The sequence below is a fragment of the Pelophylax lessonae genome (assembly GCF_965119305.1).
Source record: "Pelophylax lessonae genome assembly, chromosome: 3".
In the NCBI taxonomy this organism is placed as follows: domain Eukaryota; kingdom Metazoa; phylum Chordata; class Amphibia; order Anura; family Ranidae; genus Pelophylax; species Pelophylax lessonae.
The window spans coordinates 313543159-313559835 of NC_138770.1; the positions used below are offsets into that span (position 1 = coordinate 313543159).

General features: G+C 45.6%; 1 protein-coding gene across 1 annotated transcript in view; it reads right to left on the reverse strand.

Annotated features, from left to right (window-relative positions):
- Nucleotides 1-16677, reverse strand: part of ARMC9 (armadillo repeat containing 9) — a 272464-nt gene that overhangs the window by 16253 nt on the left and 239534 nt on the right. Inside the window, exon 23 of the mRNA XM_082251375.1 lies at nt 12688-12814. Coding sequence (XP_082107501.1) covers nt 12688-12814 — 127 coding nt within the window. The remainder of the gene's footprint in view (nt 1-12687; nt 12815-16677) is intronic.

A 16677-nucleotide genomic window follows, 5' to 3' on the forward strand; every position in this document is an offset into this window, starting at 1 on the left:
CCTAGGGTGTGGCCAGAGCTTTTTAATTTCCTGTCTAGTCCTGCTCCTGCGGAGGTAACATAACCCGAAGGTGGTGTATCACCGAGGACTACGTCTGTCGATGAGCGCTAGAGAAATACCTTGTGGAGCTGCAACTTCTTCATCCTTCTGCCCACAGGGCATTTACCTATGCTGCCTGGTTTACCTTCACTCTTTGGTTATCGTTGTTTCCCGAAAAGCTTGGCATTTGCCCCCCTCATATCTATACATACAGTAACTCTGCCATGCTGGACCCTTGACTTCACCTTCTAGTGCCACAAGTGTCAGCACTAGGATGTATGCAATACCTCTATTTGATTTCCACCACACTCTAGTACTGCTGATGGAGCTAGCTGTGCTTTCTGCCCGGATCTATGATATGTCCCAGAGCAGTGGTAGCAGGATGACCGTGTTCTCAGTGCTCCCCTGCCCTTCAAAGAATGTTTGCCCCCTATGTACACTAACCTTACAGAATAAAGGAGAGGGTCGTGTCCCTCCCCTAAGTGTGATCGCCCAGCTGATGTCCTGCTATATTGCCTTGCCTCAGGCATCATGCTTGCGATTACTCCTTGCACTTAAGTTTTTTGCTCAGTCTGGGTTCTATGCTCACACAAACTGAGGTACGTGTAGAGCTGTGTGGACTAGGGCTATGTTCCTGGTTTTAGCAACTCGTAATCATATGCAACATGCTTATATGTCATAGCGTTTGTATGCTGCTTTTCATATATGCCATATATATGCCCTATGTACTCTACTATGTATTTCCTAGTTATCCCTGGGGATTCCGTTTCCGCTGAGTAATGTAATCATCTTTCCCTTTTACTATGGCCCCCCTGAAATTTTTAACTTGGAACGTCCATGGTCTTCCAGATAAAATAAAGCGCACAGCTATCCTTTCCTTTCCCGAAGACCCAACGGGCGGATATAATTGTCCTTGTAGAGACACACACCATGGGCTCATTGTGCGCATTAAAAAAACCTATTCCGGGGGTGTCTCCATACTCATCGCTAAGACAGTCCCCTTTGCAAGATGCTCGGTGGAGACAGATCCCCAAGGGAGATATGTTTTCTTATTGGCTAACATATCTGGCAACTCAGTCTTGATCTTGCCCTGTTATATACCACTGCCCTATAACACGAATATCTTAATGATTATCTGTCCTATGAACTGTGTGCATTCCTTGATAATCTTACCTTTCCTACCCTGACAGAGTCATAGGTGGCTATGTTGGAGGCTCCCATCTCTACTACAGATATCCAGCCCGCCCTGGCCAGCTTTGCTACTGCTAAGGCTCCAGGGTCAGACTACCTGTTAAATTCTATACCCACTTCTCAGACGTTTTGATGCCCAAACAGCAGGCCCTTTATCAGGCAGTTTTTGATGCTGCTTATGTAGAGAACACCTCCTCTAGGTTTGGGATTTTTAAGGCAATAATACATGGAATTATATAAAAAATATATTGTTTATTAATTCATTGAAAGAAAAAAAGGAAAAAAGAAGTACACGATATATATACATAATTATAAAAGTGAAAGCAATAAAATCACAGACAAATATCAATTGCAAGGTAGTAATGTGGATTTTCACCCAGCCAGGAGAACCCCAAATAAATGGGTTCTCCGGATAATTGCAATCAATAAATTATCAGCGCAACCAACTAGTGAAAAAACCAAAGATGGTATAAACAATTGAAACAGCAAATTAATACTGGTGCAAATAAGTATACAAATATCAGTGCAATAATCCGGCTGCAAACACAAATTGTGTAACACCTCACAAATAATATGCAAATACCTATAAAAGTGCTGCGCCAGAAATACTTAACATATAAACAGGTGATATTGATGGTGTAATAAATATCAAGAGAGTCTAAAATAAAGTCCATAAGTGTCCAAATAAATGTGAAAAGAAGAAACTTCTAACAAGGTAGTAAAAAAAACAAGGTGGTAAGAAAATCATAAAAATTTCTTCACAAACACCGCTGTGCATATATCCCACCACCGGCTAGATTGGTCTCTCACCTCAGCCACAGACCCATAAAGGGTCAAAGATTGCATATATCAGCTGTAGCAGCCTGGGGATTATCCTCTCCTAGCTCTCTCGGACAGCCCAACATAGATCACTCAGGTGGGGATGGATGAACTCCAATCAAACTCAGAAATCGGTGTATATATAAAACAAAGGGGACATATATAGTGCTCTCCGTCTGAATACCAATGTCTTTATTAGATATAGTAAAAGGTACTCACATTTAGCAGCACTCAGCGGTGCACACAATGCAGACAGATACACATGCAGCTGGGACAAAGGGAAAGTACAACGTCAGGTACGCAGGCTCCGCCCCCTATTCGCGTTACGTCTCTATGGGCCATGACGTGTGACGTCGCGCATGTGCCTTATGTTGAGGACGCAGAGGAACGCTATCAACGCCATTTCTTCCCTGCATTCGGCAGGAGGAGGTTTTTTCACAACATCTGTTTACCACGCTTTGGAAGACACAGTGGAAGTATCTACATCCACTCTACCAACAGTGACTCTAGTTTTTTACGGTCTTCTTGTATTTTGCACAGTAAGTATTACTGGGGTGGACACAGATGATGCAACTATCTGTGTGGACTCCCCATTATACAATATCTTTTTTCTTTTTCTTGCTTAAAGAGCACCGGTATATTTTTCTGGGATATCAATATATTTTCCCTGCGGCCCTACAGAAAATAGGAATATAGGTTGGTTACCTGTGGGAAACGCAGGGACAACTATGCAGAGTGTAAATAGGATATGGAAATGGTGGTCAGTAAATATTGGCAATAATATTCTTTGTCATCTTGATATACATGTAAATGTAAAATTTATGAATTATTAATTCTGAAAATTACTCTAATATATTGCAGAAGTTGGGATTGTGTTCCTGAAGAAAAATGTAATATATAACAAAGAATTTGAAATGCGTTGGACAGTCCCTCCTTCTATGGACCTTTTGGTCCAATTATCCAGAAATCCCATTTATTTGGGGTTCTCTTGGCTGGGTGGAAATCAACATTACTACCTAGCAATTGATATTTGTCTGTGATTTCATTGCTTTCACTTTTATAATTATGTATATATTGTGTATGTCTTTTTTCCTTTCAATTAATAAACAATATATTTTTAATATAATTCCATGTATTATTGCCTTCAAAATCCCAAACCTAGAGGAGGTGTTCTCTACATTCACAATTTTACTGAGATATATTGGATGGTGGCAATTTCTACACCCTCATCTATCCGAGATATTATTAGTAGATTTTGACGCTGCTGTACTACTCGATTCCATGCGAGAAGCCCTTATCGTTCTAATCCCCAAACCTGGAAAGAATCCCCTCCAGTCTGAATCATATCGGCCCATATCCTTGTTACAAAAAGATGTGAAAATTTTGGCAAAAATCACTTTGATTTTATTGTTATGACTTTATTGAGCGAAGTGGCTCAATAAAGTAATCTCGCCCCTGATCCACCCGGACCAAACAAATTTCATGCCAACCAAGAAACTTTTGGCAAAAATCACTTTGACTTTATTTTTATGACTTCATTGAGCCACTTCGGCTCAATAAAGTCCTCTTGTCCCTGATCCACCCGGACCAAACAAATTTCATGCCAACCCAGAACACAGCCTATAATACTAGATGACTCTTCATGACTATCCAAGCCTCACACGACCAAATCGGCTCCAGGGTAGTAGTCACACTTGATGCGGCCAAAGCCTTTGACTCTGTAGACCGGCAGTACTCATGGCAATGTCTGCAGAACTTTGGCCCTCACTTTATTAAATGACTCACCATACTATACAATGCCCCACGGGCCAGAATAATAGCCAATGGTGGACGTCTGAGGCCTTCTCACTATCTAGGGGGACGGGGCAAGGGTGTCCTATCTTGCCTCTCCTCTACGCGTTGGCGGTTGAACCCTTGGCTATGTCACTCCACTGCACTCCAACCCTGGTGTTCGGGGACTGTGCTCTGCTTTACTGATAGAAAAGGTGGGACTTTATGTCGATGACGATTTTGTAGCTTGTTGACTCCAGCCCCTAGCTAGGAACTGCACTACATGTCATTGAACAGTTTGGTAAATTCTCAGGCCTAACAATTTATTGGGACAAGTCCCAAATACTCCCGATTGATGTCTTCCCTCCACCAATAGAGCAAGCCTCTCTGCCACTCGTCAGGGTTCACACATTCAAATACTTTGGGATCCAGGTGTCTAGGACACTCTTTGGATTTTGTTTCTAAATGTGGAACCTCTTATCCCGCTTCTTAAATCTAAAATTCTAATTTGGGCAAAATTACCACTGGGAGTCCTGGGTCAGATAAGCCTCATTAAAGAGGAAGTAAACCCTCATTAAAAAATTTGAAAAAAAAAAAAACTGTAAAGGCAAAGGCATAATGAGCTAGTATGCATCGCATACTGCGTCCCTCTTCCCACATCGATTTTGCGATCTGAGCCGTTTTAGCCTTCTCTACCAGCATAAATGGCTCTGGGACCTGCCGCTGGCTAGGATGAACTGCTCTGAACCACATAATAATACTCCGTTATGGTTTAATAAACGCCTACCTGAACTTTTGCAAATGCCAGACCTGAGCATTTGGGTATCAAGGGGCATATACTTATTATCACGTGTTGTATCAGGATGACCTTAAAACGTTTGACCAGCTGGAACTGGAGTTTGACCTCTCAAGCCATATGCTTTTTCGATACCTCCAATTGTGGCATGCCCTGCGTGCACAATTTGCTGGTACATACCTAATTCTGGATACTTTAGATGCATTACTAGTGATATGTGTTCATGACCACCGCAAATTAATGTCTATGTTCTATGACATGTTGATTACCCTTTCTGCAACCAAATTAGCATATGCTCTCAAACCCAAGTGGGAGACCGCTGCAGGAGAATTGGTTGATGAAGACTGGAGTTAAATTCTTGCAGTCTGTAAAATTGTATCTCCTAAAATGTCAGATAGACTCGCCGAAACCTATATACTTCATCAAGCTCATCTCACCCCGGAATGTTTGGTAAAGTTATGTCCATCTGGGAGCCCTGATTGTCCCAAATGCCTGAATTCCATTGGCACTTTTAAACACCTGATCTGGCACTGCTCACTTGTGGGAGGCTTCTGGGTTCAGGTTGTGCAATTCCTTCACGACCAGATGGGTTCTCGGGTGTCAATGGACCCCAGACAATGTTTACTGGGATTATTTCCTGACACTATGGACAAAAATACTCTCAAATTTGTGCACGAAACGCTGTGTAGTGCCGGAAAGTCGTAGCCAGGGGCTAGATACAAGCAACACCTCCAACTTTTGCAATGTGGCTCAATGAGGTGAATAATGCGCTACCCTATAAAAAAAGAGACATATACACCAACATGGGTTGCCCAAGTAAATATACTAAGATTTGGGATAGGTTGCTGAAGTCCTCGTCAACATGTTTTTCACAAAGTGCAGTCGTTCTCTGCACATTTAGTCATCATAGCCTTTCACGCCTTATATGGGGCAAGTTATATGAATGTAGGCTTTCCTATATTACATAAATCCTGTTTCCAATTTCCCTTTGCTTCCTTTGCTCATCTTACTGTTAAAAAGTGTTGCTATGTAATCAGAGGCACTTTAAATATTTGAATGTGATTGCTTAATTCTGAACACCGCTACAACCCCAGCTATAAGTGAGTGTACACACTTATGCAACCACATTATTTTAGTTTTTCATTTTTACTTCCCCCTTAAAAGATTTCAGTTGAGTTGTACAGTTTATAGGTCACATTAGAGGTGAAAAAAAAATCTGAAATTATTTATCTTTAGGCCCGTACACACGTGCAGATTGTCGGCCGAAAAGATTCGGCCGATGACCGATCGGCCGATTTTCGGCTTGTTAGTATGATGCTTCCGACAGCCGACAGCGCACTTTCGGCCGAACAGAATCTGTCGTGCAAGCATTAAAATTTTTGTATGCCGACACCAGAACGGCCGATTGTTCGCCAGTCAGTACAGAATTCAGCCGACAGACAGCAGATTTGCAAGACTGGGCATGCTCAGAAAAGAAAAAAGACCAGGAAAGTTAACCGTCACATGACATCACTTCTGCAGTCGGCTGTTGTTGGCGGACAAAATTCGTGTGCAGTCTTTTGCACTTTTCAACAGACACGACAGCCCGGGGACAAAAGACGGCCGATCGTTCGGCCGACAATCTGCACGTGTGTACGGGGCTTATGTCTCATTTTTTTACATCACAAAAACCTGACATTTTAAGAGGGGAGTGTAGACTTTTTATATCCATTGTATGCGATGTTGGGTTTCTACCCTTTTGATTATCGCACTGCTCACATAATATATATATATATATATATACTGCATGTGAAAATGTGAAAACTCAATAAAACTTGTTTGAATTAAAAAATCTGAGATGGACTCTAATCCCTCTCCACTCTATCCAAAAACTTAAAAAAAAAATAATAAATAAAAACTGAATTTTTGTAAAATCTTACTGTAAAATTCCTTTCTCTGAGTCCTCCGACAGTCGCTGCCCCACATAAGTCATCACTATTGGGTATTGACTTCCGCTCCGCAGGAGTAGCTAGGCATAAGACTTAGTTAAAAGAACAAAAGCATTTAGCATAGACCCACTGGTCAATACCCCCCTGCAGTAATCCCTCCCAACTCAGTTTGGTAGAATAGCAGTAGGTTTACAAGAAAAAAAAAAACAAAAGAGGGGCGGGGGCGGCGACTGTCGGAGGACTCAGAAAAAGGAATTTTACGGTAAGATTTTACAAAAATTCAGTTTTCTCTTACATCCTCTGACAGTCGCCGCCCCACATAAGTCATCACTATTGGGATGTCCCAAAGCAGTGTAGACATGAGGGGTGGGAGACGCAACCATAGAAAAGGCAACGCAGTACCCACATCAGAGAAAGGAAACTTACACACACAGTAAGAGAACCTTCTGGGCAACGGAAAAGGCTCAACAGGAGCAACAGCCCAGGAAAGCAAATAACCCAGGGTATAAACAACCCCAACAGCCAGGGACCCACAAAAAAACAAGGGTCCCCTATGGCACTGCCGCACTGAGAACTTTGCGGCCAAAGGAAGCATCAGCTGATGCCAGAACATCCACCTTATAGAATTTGGAAAAGGTGTGCACCGACGACCAAGTCGCAGCCTTGCACACCTGGGCCACCGAGGCCTGATGCCGGTAGGCCCAGGACGTACTCCATGATCTGGTAGAGTGAGCCTTAACAGGGAAGGGTGGAACCCGTTCCTTCAAGACATAGGCCTGTTCAATGGTCTGTCTGATCCATTTGGCAATGGTCGCTGCAGACACAGCCATGCCCTTCCGAGGTCCCTCAGGAAGGACAAAGAGGGAATCCGATTTCCGAAAGGATTTAGTGGACGACAGGTATACCCTGATCGCCCTGACAACATCCAAGGAATGCAATGCAACCTCCTTAGGATGCTTAGGCTTCGCACAGAGCGAAGGCAAAACAATGTCCTCATTAAGGTGAAAATCAGAGACCACCTTAGGGAGAAAAGACGAATGAGGTCACAAGACCACCTTATCCTTGTGAACCACCAAATAAGGAGAGCGGCAAGACAACGCCGCCAACTCCGACACACTGCGAGCCGAAGTGATCGCCACTAGAAAGGCGACCTTTTTAGACAGCAGGGGTAACGATATCTCCCGGATGTTTTCAAAGGGAGAATGCTGTAACACGGACAGAACCAAGTTCAAGTCCCATGGAGGTAAAGGCTCCCTCCGGGGAGGAGCCAAATGTCACACACCTTGAATGAAGGTGCGAATTAAGGAATGAGACGCCACAGGGCGTTGAAAAAGAACAGCCAGTGCAGAAACCTGGCCCTTTATCGTGGCCAGCGCCAGGCGCTGGTCCACACCAGTCTGAAGGAAAGCCAAGTATGAGCGAGGAGAAAACCCCCTGGACTCACACCAGGCAAAATAGGCTTTCCAGGTGCGGTAATAAATTTTTACCAGACAAGGCTTTCCTAGCCTTGATTAAAGTAGGAATGACCTCCGGGGAGAGACCCCTGTCTCTCAGGACCTGGCTTTCAACAGCCAGGCCGTTAAAGTCAGCGACTGTGAAGCAGGATGGAAGATCGGTCCCTGAGACAGTAGATCTTCCCGCAGTGGCAGCCGCCAAGGAGGCTCGACCGCCAGGTGAACAACGTCGGCGTACCAGGACCGGCGTGGCCAGTCCGGCGCCACTAGGATCACCAAGTTCGGTTCCGAGGCTAGCCTGCGAAGGAACCTGGACAATAACTGAATCGGAGGAAAGGCATACATCAGACGATACTGATGCCAAGGGGCCACCAACGCATCAGAGGCGTCCGCCCGCGGATCGCGCTTCTTGCCACGAACCTTTCCACCTTGTGGTTTAGCCAAGACGCGAACAGATCCACGTCCGGGGATCCCCACTTCGCACACAGCATTTGGAAGACCTCCGGGTGTAGGGACCATTCCCCCTGGTCCAGGGTCTGGCGGCTCAGATAGTCGGCCTGCCAATTCTCCACATCCGGAATGTGAACTGCCGAAATCGCCGGGACATGAGTCTCGGCCCAGGACAGAATGTCGGTCACCTCCCGGGCCGACCTGGCACTCCTGGTGCCCCCTTGGTGGTTGATGTAAGCCACCGCTGTAGCATTGTCCATCTGTACCCGAACAGGACGGCCCCGAAGTCGCTCCGACCATTGGAAGAGACAGAGTTTGATCGCTCTCAATTCCAATACATTGATCGGAAGGGAGGATTCCACCTCCAACCAAGTGCCCTGGGCAGAAAGGTTGCCCAGGACTCCACCCCAGCCTGATAGGCTGGCATCCGTGGTAATCACCGTCCACAGCAACGGACGGAAAGATTTTCCTTCTGACACAGCCGGGGACTGAAGCCACCACAGAAGATCCATTCTGGTCTGGCGACTTAACGAGACCCTCAGATCCAAGGACTGTGGTAGTCTGTCCCACTTGGCCAGGATCTCGGCATGGAGAGACCGAGTGTGAAACTGAGCAAATGGTATCGCCTCGCAGGCTGATACCATCAACCCCAGGCACCGCATACAGGTCCTGAGTGACGAGGACTGGTTGTCCCTGAGGGACCTGACCTAGTTTTGAAGGATCCGGAGCTTGTCCTGCGGCAGAAAAACCTTCGCTTGAGCAGAGTCCAGAACCATTCCCAGATAGGGAAGACGAACCGAAGGAGACAAAGTTGACTTCTGAACGTTGATGGTCCAACCGAACTCCTGTAGCGTCTGTACCGTAGTTGACAGATCGCACGTCAGGCTCTGACTGGCACTCGATCTTAACAGGAGATGGTCCAGATATCCCAAGACCTCAATCCCCTGTGCCCTAAACAGGCCCAGAACAGGCGCCAGCACTTTGGTAAAGACCCTTGGAGCCGAAGCGAGACCGAAAAAGGTAACGCTACGAACTGATAATGGTCCTCCGCAATGGCGAACCGAAGGTACCTCTGATGACCCTCGAAAATGGGGATGTGCAGGGGGGGTACGCATCCTTCAGGTCGATAGAGGCCAGGAATTCCCCTGGACTCAGGGAGGCCACCACTGAGCAGAGGTATTCCATGCGGAACTTCCGAACGCGCACGAAGCGGTTCAGAGCTTTCAAGTCCAGGATAGGATGCACCTTGCCCTCCTTTCTGGGCACAGTGAACAGATTGGAGCAAAACCCCCGAAACCTGTCCCGATGAGGCACCGGGACAATTACCCCCTGGACCAAGAGGTCCTGCACCACTTGATGCAGGTCCTGTAAACGTCCTGGGGTCAAATGAAGATTTGAGGGAAAGAATCTGTCCGCCGGCCGTGAAAGGAATTCGATTTTGTATCCTGATCAAATGATTTCCTGAATCCACCTGTCCGGAATACGGAGCAGCCAGGGTTGGAGGAAACCGTGCAAACGTCCCCCCACCCCTGAAACGGGTGAGGGCGTCCCTTCAGGCAGAGGCGGGCTGAGCCGCCGTGCCGGGAAGGCCGGACTTTTGCTTACCCGCCCAGGGCTTCTTCTGGCCACCTTGGCCCTTGCAAGGTTTGCCCTTGAATTGTGATTTAAAGGCACGAAAGGACCCCTGAGTGGGTCTAAAGGCGGGACCCCGCTTGCCGCGAAAGGACTTGTTCTTCGGATTTTGGGGCAGCAGAGTGCTCTTGCCCCCAGTGATTCCTTTCACCAAAGTATCCAAGGCCTCGCCAAAAAGGCGAGACCCAGCATAAGGAAAGTCAGCCACCGTTTTCTGTGAAGTCTGGTCAGCCGACCAGCTCTTCAGCCAGATTAGTCTATGGTTAAGCACGGCGACACTAGACAGGCGTGCAGCCAAAGGGGCCTCATTTAAGGCCGCATCGCACAAAAAACATGACCCCTTGATGAATTTGGTCCACCGTTTCCAGCGTAGCAGGCGGGGCAGAATCCGTCACGAGAGTGCGCCTAAGCACCTTAGTCCAGTCCGCCACCGCCTGAGCCACCATGACAGAAGCGAAAATAGGTTTGAGCATAGAGCCCGCCACTGTATAGGCATGGCGGGCAAGAGACTCCAACCTCCTGTCCGTAGGATCCCGGAACACCGGGGTATCCTCAGTGGGAACCAGAGTAGCCTTGTTCAACATGGCCACAGCGTGATCCACCTTGGGGGCCACGCACCAGCGCGCATCCGTAGAAGGCGCAAAGGGGTACAGCAGTGTAAACCGACTAGGCACCGTAAAGGGGCGTTTTAAACCGCGCCATTGTTCATTCACTGTGTGATGAAACTCAGCGGGGCAGGGAAAAACCTGCGCTGACTTGCGGGCCCTATGTGTACCAAATGAGGACACAATGGCCGGAGGAGTGGGCTCATCCTCCAAATGTAGTGTTTCTTTCACAGAACAAATCAAATCATCCATGTGTGCGCGTTCTTCAGGCGACCCCGGGAAAGATTCATCAACCCCCTCCACCTCCGCCTCCCCCTCAGACCCCAGAGGGTCCAGGGACGAGCGAGACCCTGAAAGGGCCACGCCAGCCACAGCAGCCACATCACCATCTGAATCAGAGGAGAAAGATAATCTGGGTCTTTTCCTAGCAGCACGTTCAGCCATCAGCACCTCCATTTTTGACACCAAAGACGCCACCACAGCGGCCAAATTAGATATAATGGGGTGTTCCGCAGAACTGGGGTCCCCCACCAAGGCTGGAGGGAATTTGCTGTCCTGAGAATCCATTTCAAAAATCAATAATCAAAAGTACTGGCCCTTTAAAAGCGCTGCGGATAGCGCAGCCCACCGCTATAAGCACTGTGTACACAGACCCCCCAAAAGGGACAAAACCGAGCCAGGAAGGATAGAACAGAGAGATATGGAAGAGACAGTCTGCAGAGCCCCACAGATGTTACCACACCGATTGCTGCTCCAGAGGAAAAGGAAGTGAGGTCACCAGAAGCTGAACTATATGCTGCAAGGCCCAGGGAAAGTGTCTGCCCATAGGAATGAATGGAAGGCTTCGGCAAGATGGCTGCCGACATGTGCTCGGAACAATCGTTCTGCCACACACAAGATGGCGCTGGATGGCGCCAAAACCACTACATAGCAAGCTATAGTAAAAGCCCACAGTGAAGCCAGACATGCTGCCCACATCCAAAATGGCGGACCGCGTGGTTTTTAGCCGCAGCGGTCGCCTCACACACAGTCTGCACCTCCCAAACACTAAAAGCGACACAGGAGAGGGTCCCCACACCACACAGCCAGCAGTGTATTAAAGAAGACCCCCGCAGGGATCGCATCAGGGAGCCCCACAAACGCACAGACATGAGGGGATACACAGCAACACAGGACTGCCACCCAGACAGAGGTCCCACACAGAAAGTACTTACCTGTACCGGGTGGCGTGGGGTGCCTCTATGAACGGAAAGCCTCTGTCCTCAGATGACAGGGAATGCCGTCAGCCAAAAGACGCAGGACACCGCAGCACAGAACCGCATATGTGTCCAGTGAGGTAGCCACCTCACAGGCTGCATCCCTGCTGCGAGCAGGGATGGGTCGTTCATAGCGCCAGGGAGAACCATTAGCCGAATGCTCGATGGCGGGCTGGGGATCCATCTGACCCTCTGCCCTGGAGAGCCAGAACGGCCAGTCCGATTCCCAGCTCCGCTTGATCCATCTTCATCCGAAGATCTGACTAAACTATAGCTGACAAAATAAACAGCTAGTAAAGCAAAGAAAAAACTGACATTTTGCAAATAAAAATCAAAGAAAAGATTAGAAAAGGCTGAGACTGAAGCCCCAGCACAGGGAAGCCTGACTACTCCTGATGCTAGGCAGAGACAAACTGAGTTGGGAGGGATTACTGCAGGGGGGTATTGACCAGTGGGACAGCCCCCATGGGTGTGTCTATGCTAAATGCTTTTGTTCTTTTAACTAAGTCTTATGCCTAGCTACTCCTGCGGAGCGGAAGTCAATACCCAATAGTGATGACTTTTGTGGGGCGGCGACTGTCGGAGGACGTAAGAGAAACATCTTTTTTGCCTTTAGTTCTACTTTAATAATACAGAGTACAGGAATGGTGTGCAGGAGTCTACAGCAACCATTGGGTTATTACACATCCAAAAAAGCACTGAAATGGCTGCTTGAAATTCACCAAGTATCAGTTGTGAAGAATTTACCTATTACTGTGTCCATTATTTTTCTCCATACCCAAATCCAGTATCTGAGGTGAAGGGGGAGATACAGGTCCTCTTTGATCAGACCGACTTGATGGTGAAAAGACCTGCGAGGACTCTATATCTACAGCTATAAGAGGCATATGAAGAAAAATGTGTGCCATTATTTAAACAATTCTGGAAAAAAAACTCTCATTACATTCAGGTTATGAAGTTGCGTATAGGTACATATACTGTAGGAACCTAAAGATAACTGAGCATTCCCCAGCTGATTTCAACTGTCAGTGTAGTCACCTTCCACACTCTCCCATGATCAACATCTGAGCCAAGCTCCGCATCGGTACGTGCGGGTTCAGTTCGGGACATGGCTATTGGAGGCTGTTTTCTCTCACACGCATGCGATGAGATGAGACCTGCTGATTGTGGAGTGATACTACCAGGTGGATATTGACCTAAAAGCTTATTTGCTTTTTCATAAAAGTGAAAGGCAATTCAATCTGAGTGCATTTCCACTGGGGAGACATCTATATTTAAAATCGCACTGGTGGTGGATATAAGGTATTTTATTCCTGGCTTTACTTACAGAGAGAGTTGACTGTTAATCAACAAACTTTCCTAAATTTAAAAACTTTGAAGATTTTTGATTTATACACTGTTATTTTAAACGTTATATGGACTTATTTGTATGATTTTTAACTTTTTAAATATTTTGTATTTTCCCCTTTGATTATATCACTTGCAGATATGGGATTGTCCACTGCATAGTAGCTACTGTGGAATTGATTATTGGTTGGTACACTAATATTATTGTCACAAAATAATAGGGAAAGATAGCCTTAAAGGGTAACTCCACTTTAGTAGGGAAAAAAAATCAGTAAATAAATAAAAAACAATGTAGCATATACAACTGTGACACAAATAATATTGTAATTGAAGGTTATTAAAAATTACCTTTCCTTTTCAATCTGCAGCTGTTGTCATTTTCTGAAAATGCAATGCAATATGGCTACCTGGAGCTGTTCTGTACACAGAATGTATACTGACCACACCCCAGAAACATTATTTCCTGCTTGTGTGATTGGCTTACAAATTTTCCCAGAAGTCTGCCTAAGATTCAAGTCGGATTTCTGGCATCCCCTGCAACAAAAATTTCATTTTTGGTGAGATACTCCCAATAGGAACACGTCTAAAGGGATGCAGGCCCAGCAGCTTTCCTCATTAGAGTCCTGCAGCTGCCAAGGCTGATAGATAATTATGAAACCACTCTTATTTGACCCACTCAGCACAGAGGAACAAACAATAATTTCCACAGAAGAACAAATGGTAGGAATCTGCAACAAAGTTTGTTATAATCCCGGCAATGTACAGAGATCACCCAGGAGGGGAATGTTTTTTTCCTCAACAAAAGTGGAGTTACGCTTTAACTCTGACTTCAGGAATGGAAGTAAGTGTTACATAAAAGACTAATTTTTTTTCCAAGATACTCTGCAGTCTATTACTGGAATGGTCAGGAACCTATGAATGCCTGTTATCCTGTTGAATTAACAGGTTCATAATTTTTATATCACTACAATAGCAGCCTCATGTATGGGGTGAAGTAGCAGTCCCGAGGTGAATGCCTCACTGAAGGTTTGTAAAAGGACTGGGAGCAAAGCCTCACTATTTTGTCTGTAAATTTCAATAGGGAGGCCATCTATTCCCAAGCTTTACAATTAGGAAAACTGGGCATCACTGTCTAATTCCTAAACTATGTGGCATCTACGTTGTAAAAGAGTTTTATTAGCTGCAGTTAAGGGCAGGGCTGTAGTTCAGTACTAGTATAGTGAACTTAAGAGGTGTATAGCTCATGGAAAAAGATCTTAAATGTTTCAAGGAATCTATTAGATTGGGTATGGATTTGGCCGGTGATTTTCCATGGGACCGCAATACAGCAGGTAGCTAGCTGGAAGAAAGCAATGTGTGCCAGAAGTGTGCCTGTCTTTAGCTCTTCAGTCTAAGAAGGGTGTTTATAAAAAAACAAAAAATCGCTTGCGTTGCACTTGCCAAGTAATACGATTTTGCAATTAGTTCTGTTCCCTCCAAAAAGCAGAGTGGATTAATGCCAGCAGGTTCACTGATATACTCAATAGCAGCCTCCAAAACAAGTCTACTGATTTGTTCCTATTCCTGTCTAGTGACCAACTTAATAGAGCTATTTACTTAATGAGAAGGTCCCGACTTATGCATTTAGTGTATCTTAGGCTCTTTAGATTTATGGGAAGGAAAAGCGATATAACTAGAAAGGGTTTGGATGCCAACCAGTATTTCGACCCAAATGTCCAGGGGCTATTGTGACTAACAATGGGGAGAGGTGGTTTCTTTGTCACTTTTGTGAGAGTGGAGTGGATTGGATCACCATATTGGACTTTCAAAGTCTGAGTCACTTATTCCTGTAATATAGGAACCATTTTTTTCAGATAAATTGGTCCTTTACTGGAAATTGCTGACATTATCAAGCACCCGAGGGGTTGCCTGTTGTCAGTGTGCACAGTGTTACGTGCAAAAAAATCAAGGTTATTAGTAAACAGTAATGAATGAATGCGTTTTTAGGCTTGGTTTACACTGTTGTGCTGCAGTAATGCACTTGAAAAGGTGTTTTGTGGTTGATGGTACACTGCTGTGCCATTCATACTTATTGGCACCCCAACACACATTACTAAAGCACACAGGCTGCAACGGAAGTAATGCAAGAGAATTCAATAGTAATTGTAAGCCTTTTATTGCTCAAATACCAATATCTGCATCTCTTACTCCATGCCCTTGATAAAGTTTTTATGATGTAGCACATAGGGCAGGTCTAGTGACGCAACTTCCAGAGCGGGGTTCTGAGATTTGCCTGGATATTGTTAGTGCCAACCAGGGAAATGCGGGATTGTTACCTCTAATGTTTTATATATCACCAGGGGAATGTTTACTCTCTGCATGTATATTCTATGCAAGATTAATTAGACACCAACTAATGGGAGTTTTTAGAATTCCTATAAGTGGGCTTTAAAGCCAGGAGGTGGCACAGCTTCTCTAACATATGACCACTGTGATTGTGGTCACATAATCAAAGGCTCATCCTGCTGGCTCGTGATCAGAAGATGTAACCAAGAGCTGGCAGAGACAGCTCAGTGTGCTGGAAGCACGTACAAAGGATAGTTATAAACTAGGGTGGATGTCATCTTTTTGTATAGCTTGTTTGCTGGATTTGGCGTTGGGACACCTTGGATGCCTCCAGCAACCACTGTCCTCTTGCTGGGCGTCCAGTGTTTCCCTGTGCCTTTAAGGAGGATTGGGGTGCCTCCAGGCAAACCTGCCCTGCTCTTAAGTTATTCACTGCTACATATGCTACAACTTGGAGTATGGGCTGCCTTACAGTGTACTTTGGCAGCTTGGCAGATCTAAATATATTAAAGCGTAACTCCCCTTTTGTTGACAAAAAAACATTCCCCTCTGGGTGACCAATGTACATTGCACGGATTTTAACAACCTTTGTTTCAGATTATTACCTTTTGTTATTCTGAAGCAATCCCTGTGTGTTTGTCTGTGTCTATGTGGTAATTGAATTTAATGGGATTGATTTTATAAATATCAATCAGCTGCAGCAGCTACAGGACACTATTGAGGAAAGCTGCTGGGCCTGCATCCCTTTAGACATGTTCCTATTGGGAATATCTCACCAAAAATGACATTTTTGTTGCAGGGGATGCCTGAAATCTGACCTGCATCTTAGTGCAGACTTCTGGGAAAATCGGTGCAAGCAGAAAATGATGTTTCTGGGGGGGCGTTCTGTACACATTCTGTGTACAGAACACCTCCAGGTAGCCATATTGCATTGCATTTTGAAAAGGAAAGGTAGTTTTTAATAACATTCAATTAGAATATGACTTGTGTCGCAATTGTAGTTACCCTTTAAAGAAAGTGGTTTCTTTTTGTTTAACAGCAGTCTCAAAGAGAGACTGTGTTCCA